Source organism: Salminus brasiliensis, chromosome 1 (genome assembly GCF_030463535.1).
Source record: "Salminus brasiliensis chromosome 1, fSalBra1.hap2, whole genome shotgun sequence".
NCBI classification, from domain to species: domain Eukaryota; kingdom Metazoa; phylum Chordata; class Actinopteri; order Characiformes; family Bryconidae; genus Salminus; species Salminus brasiliensis.
Genome location: NC_132878.1, coordinates 8,210,501 through 8,216,500, shown reverse-complemented (window position 1 = coordinate 8,216,500; position 6,000 = coordinate 8,210,501). Strand labels below are relative to the sequence as shown.

The 6,000-nt window shown below is 44.7% G+C and overlaps 1 protein-coding gene across 1 annotated transcript; it reads right to left on the bottom strand.

Annotated features, from left to right (window-relative positions):
• Window positions 1-835: 835 nt before the first annotated feature.
• Window positions 836-5,462, bottom strand: thap1 (THAP domain containing, apoptosis associated protein 1). Its single transcript, XM_072692752.1, has 3 exons — window positions 5,229-5,462; window positions 2,731-2,926; window positions 836-1,439 (listed from the first exon to the last, which is right to left on the bottom strand). The coding sequence occupies exons 1-3, from the start codon at window positions 5,297-5,299 to the stop codon at window positions 1,002-1,004; spliced, it is 705 nt and encodes a 234-aa protein (XP_072548853.1). The 5' UTR covers window positions 5,300-5,462; the 3' UTR covers window positions 836-1,001.
• Between the last annotated feature and the right edge of the window lie 538 nt (window positions 5,463-6,000).

The following is a 6,000-nucleotide window of genomic DNA, read 5'->3' as shown; positions in this document are numbered from 1 at the left end:
ACAGCACAGGCCGTGTTCCAGCTAACTGAGGCTCAAATCCCACCTGATTAGAGGATAAAGCCTCATATCTGAGAGCACAGAGTGGTTCTCTTAAATGCATCTGGGGAATGAGCTTATGCGGTCTGATGGACACATCAGACATCCTGTCCTCATTTTGAGATACCCTCAACATTTTCAAATGCCGCGGTACATACGGTATTACCGTACCGCCCAAGCGTAACATTCAGATTCAGCAGTGGGTTTGGATGGTAAATAAAAATGCTATATTGGTGTATTAGACATTGTGAGCCTTAAGCTGATTGTTCATCAGAATGTTTGGTGGTTGGTGTGGCGCAACAGCTAACACCACTACCTGCCAGTGAGCTACCACACCACATGGGAAACTGGGGTTTGATTCCCGGTCTGGGTGACTGTGCTGCGCTATACCAATAAGAGTCCTTGGGCAAGACTCCTAACACTACATTGGCCCTCCTCTGTAATACAAGTAACCTTGTAAGTCGCTCTGGATAAGAGCGTCTGCTAAATGCCATAAATGTAAATGTAATGTAAATGATTTTCTACAACAAACCATAGTTTACTTTTTCAATAATTATGAAGAAATTAAGGAACACTGGTGGAGGTTTGTCCCATTTGTCATGTAACGTTCACAAAATATAAAGTGCGGATGACTTTTAAATGGTGCAAAGACTTAAAAAACAAAAAAAACTAACAAATAAATTTTTATAAGGATTTGATACGACAGCAACCATATAGGGGTCAATGAAAGCAGCACAGTTCTTAACCTTGGCTTAAATATTCCCAACCCCACCACCCACCCGCCCGCCCTTCCAGCTAGGACATCGGAACACCAAACTTACCCCATTACTTTAATCAGACAAGGGAACACTAACCCAAAATGCCAAGTAACCCTCAAAACCCTCAAATCTCCAAAATAAAAACATAGACAAGATCTCTTGAATACAGTATCTTTGAGCGGCCTTGTCGTGGATTGACTCCCGCCCTCACAATCCATCAATGGTGTCGATTCCTTTGAGGAGGTTGAAGAGTTTTTTGGGCAGGATGACGTAGCTCCCTCCCAGCGCCAGGCTCTTGCCGGCCTTGGGGAACTCCCGCATGGCTTTGAAGCGCTCCAGCTGCCTCTCCTGCCGCCGGCACTTCTGCCGGACCGTCTTCAGCTTCCTGCGCAGTTTCTCGAGCTGCTCCTCCAGCTGGTCGATGCGTTTCTTCTGCTGGACCGTGTCCTCCACCGTGTAGTTGTGGTCGCAGGAGACAAAAGCGCTGGGCTGGAGGTCCGGGCTCTTGTCTTCCATAGCAACGACTGGAGCCGGCTCAGGGTCTGGAGGTTGCAGCTCCTCGGCCTCCTGCTTCTGAGGGTCCGTGTCAGAGAGAATCAGAGGGAAGTCCATCTCCGGGATGAAGGCTTCCTCCAGCGAATCTGCCTGTAAGATAGAGGACAACTTAAATTCATGGTACACTTTAAAAAATTTTTTAAAGGTCACAAGAAGAAGGTGGTCAATTCCACAGACTGGTGATTTCCTTGATCTGGCCCTAACCTGGTCATTAGGCCAGGGCGGTATTTATATATTTTAAAAAAAGTAAATATTGTGCTACATATTATGGATTATATGGCACGCCCCAGCCAGCCAGCCACCCCTAAAACACATACACTATATGGACAAAAGTATTGGGACACCTGCTCATTCATTGTTTCTTCTGAATCAAGGTTATTAAAATAGGCTTATCCTGCCTCTGTTGGAGTAACTGACTTCGCTGTCCAGGGAAGAAGGCTTTCTACTAGATTGTGGCGCATTGCTGTAAGGATTTAATTGCATTTAGTGACAAGAGCATTAGTGAGGTCAGGGTGTTAGATAATCAACACCCCACCTCATCCCCAGCTCCTCAACCCATCCCAAAAGTATTGGATGGAGCTCCATCCATCATTTCAGAGAACACAGTTTCACTGCTCCACAGCTCAATGCTGAGGGGGGGGGGGCTTTACAGGGACTAGACAAGCTGTGTCTATGCAGCAATGGATTCAGACATAAAGTAGCTGAATGCATTCATTAGAATGGGTGTCCACAAACATTTGGACACATAGTGTCTAGTCCAAGTCTATACATACTATGTATGTATTCAGCTACTTTAAGTTGCACCCATTGCAGACACAGCTTGTCTAGTCCCTGTAGAAAAGTACTGCCAATAGAATAGGACTCTCTGGGGCAGGTAAACATGATCCTATTGGCACCATGCTGACTAATGCCAGGCGTGGGCTATGGGGGTCTAAAGCCCCCCAGCATTGAGCTGTGGAGCAGTGGAACTGACTGTGCTCTCTGGAATGATGGATGGTGCTCTATCCAATACTTCTGGAAAGAGCTGGGGACTTGGGGGTGAGGTGAGGTGGGGATCATCCAACATCCTGAACGCTTGTTGCTGAATGCAATCAAATCCTTACAGAAGTGCTTCGAAATCTAGTAGAAAGCCTTTCTCCCTGGACAGTGGAGACAGTTACTCCAACAAAAGCAGGATATGCTCTTTAATAGCCTTTTTTTCTGAAGAAACACTGAACGAGCAGGTGTCTCAAGACTTTTGTCCATGGAGTGTATTAAACACACTAAAATTATAACTGACTGCACTATCTGTAAAAACACAAATCCCAGATCCGATCAGGTATCCGATCAGGTGTAGGACGACCTACGAACACTACAGGACACAGTTGTGTGATTTCAGTACCTTCATCTGCAATTTGTTGAAACTAAAAAGGGAAGGCACTGCGTTCTCCTTCAGCACTCGATTGTTGCATTCTCGTTTGAAGCAGTCTTTGGTAAAGTGCTGTGAGCAGATGTTGCTGTATTTCGTGGGCTTGAAGTTGCTCCTCCTCATGGCGGCCACCCATTTCCCGCAGATGTCAGGTCTTGCAAGAGGGAACCTACAATGAGATTGGTAACATAGGACACAGAATACACTATTAACAACTAACATTATATTCCATTTAATATATTAGAAATAAAAGAACCACAACGATTAGCATCACTCGTTCCCATTAAAATAAATAAATAAAAAAGCAGTAAATGGTGGAGAACTATAATTGCACCTGGCCAAGAAAACAATCCTATGAGGTGGAGAACAAGGATCGATATAACCCTTTGTCTTATTTTCAGCTTCAGTTAGAAAATCCAAATGTGTTGCATGAGCATGTGAGCACGAGAACCGGACAGGAGCAATGCCAGAAGGCCAGCTGGTCTGATGAGTCCCATTTTCTGGACGGGGAGTTACGTCTGCACTGATTACCTGAGTAGGTCACAGCACCACTATGCTCTGAGGGAGCTTGGCAAGTTGGCGGTGAGGATTTGACCAGGTCCAACAGTTCACGTGAACGTCAACTTGACATCTGCAGACCAGATACATGCCCCAATCATGGCGGGTGGTGTTCCCAGCCAGTAGAAAGGTACCACACTGCTCACATTTTGGGGGAATGGTTTGAGGAACATGATGAAGATTGAGCCTCTGTGGGATGTGCTGTGTGGAAGAACAAGACCAATCTATAAAGGCTCCATTTTACAAAGTACAGGACTTTAAGGGTCTGCTGCTAACGCCCCGGACTGAGATACAACAGGACACCTTTAGAGGTCTCAGCGGGTCAGAGCTGTTTTGGCAGCATACGGAGGACGGACAGCACAACAGGCAGGCGGCCATAAGGCTTTTGGTGTTAATAAACTTTCCTGTTTTCCAGCATTTGTGTTGTCATGGTCAAATAACTGTGGTATAATCATAATAATACACTTGAGGTCAGGCCTTATCATCGCATATTGCCACTGGCCTCATGTCAAGAACACTTGGGCCAAAATCTTGGGTATTACTGCCTGATAAATCACTGAACAGTGAAGGACAGAAGCAGGGAAGCATGGTGGTGCCAGAACTGTGTTGGTATCAGCTGGTATTTTATGTGAACAATGATCATAATTGGACAGATGTTTAGATTAGACCACTATTTTTAACTGATATTTGATAGAAACACTCCTTACGGTCACTGCACAGCAGTACACTGGAAATTCACCCATTGCATTGAACCCATTCGCGGTATGGAACTAGGGTTGCAGCAGTATCTCGTTGTAAGGTATACCATATGGCATGAAAATGGATGGTTATCATACTGTGGACATTTGCTTAATGCCAGTACAACCAGCCAAATGGAGAATCCCATCAATTTCCTACTATTTTCAAATTAACAATCAATCTATTAATAGAGAAGATAATCAGCAGATTAATCAATAATAAAATGAATCATTAGCTGGAAAAAGAGCTTCACCTTCCTCCTTATTTATTCATTAAAAATACAGCTTTTATTAAACCAAAAAACCTTGTTTCCATTTATTTCAGAGTCAATGTATAATAATAATAATAATAATAATAATAAATCAAAAGAACCAGAAGAGGAAGAATGTGGGAAATCCCATAAAATCATCATAATCTCTGAGACATTTATCATATCGTTGCAACCCTGCATTGAACACACTCCCACTGGTCAACAGGGGCAGTGAACACACACCCAGACTGGTGGGCAGCCACGTCAATGTCCAGGGAGCAACTGGGGGCCAGATCCCACATTCAAGGGCACCTCAGCCTTGTATATTTAGGAAGGAGAAAATGCTATTCCTTTGCTTCCCCCCACCCCTGCTTCCTGCTGGTCCAGGGATTCGAACCAGCAACCTTCTGGTCTCACGTCTGCTTCTCTAACTGCAGGCCGTTAGGCCATGGCTGCTACCCTACTGAACTCCGGAAGAGGGGAATGTTTAGGTGGCCACGTTTAGGTAGAAATCAGTACTGATGATCGTCTGATCACAATACCCATGGACAGATCTGATCCCTGGCTCTCAGTCCTGGTCCTGGAGTACCTTTTAAACATCTCCAAGGTCTGACACATCCATTTTCACCTTGTGAAGGACTTGGGAATGAGCTGATCAGAGCCCACTAAGCTCTAAAGTGTCCACAGCAGGAGGAAGTGGAGGAGCTCATGGATTGAGAAACACTGCTCGACTGGTAAACGCACACCATCCTGAAGGCTGAGAGAACATCTTCATCACTCTTCCTGTCCCAAGCAAGGACACCACGTCCAGGTCCGAGGAGGCTGGCCGTGTGGGCCATGTCCAGGTTCTTGGTCTGAAATCAGAGAGCTAAGCAAGGCAGGGGGACACCACGACACCTGGCAGAGAGGGCGAAGTTGGACTTACTTGTGAAAGGAGATGTTCTTATCTTTATGATATCTGTTCTTGCACCCGTATGCGGAGCAGGACTGCACCATGGCTGCTGGAGTCTCCTCGAAGGTCCAGCGATTTGGAACAAGCCCGTCTGAAGAGTGTCCTCGTTTTTAGGGACTGGCAGTGAGTTGTTAGTTATTTTGTCCTCTCTTTTGCTGGAGATCCCTCACCAAGCTCCAAGATGGAGGAAATTGCATCCGTCCATGTGATCAGCACGTCGAGACTTTCTGGTGCGCTCCAATCGCCACGCATGCACCCTACGTAGGGCACTTGAAATGGTGGAAAGTGTGGAAAGGTGACTTGGGATCTCAGATCGACACCCTTACACCCCTAGTTTGGGAATCACCAGATTTTAAGGTATTCCTAAGTAGGGCTTAAACTAGGGCACTACAAAGTTCTTCCCCTAGTGAAATCCCACAGTGCCCTTAAAACGTAGGGGAGGAACTTGTACTCTAATTGACTGCAAATCTAGTCAAATACTTTGTGTAAAACATTGATTTATGGGTTTTTAACCCCTTTCTGTCTTAAATCTAATCACAGCTTTCTTGTGCACTCCAGTTAGCACTCATGAGCCCTATGTAGGGCACTTGATTTTTTTTAAGTGTTGAAAACTGATCATTTTAAACATTTACTCACGTTTTCTAGCACCGTGTACATGATCTCTGTTAAAAAAAATGTTTTATATATTTATATATATATATTTCATTTTTTCATATATTTGTATTTTATGTATTTTATATGTAAT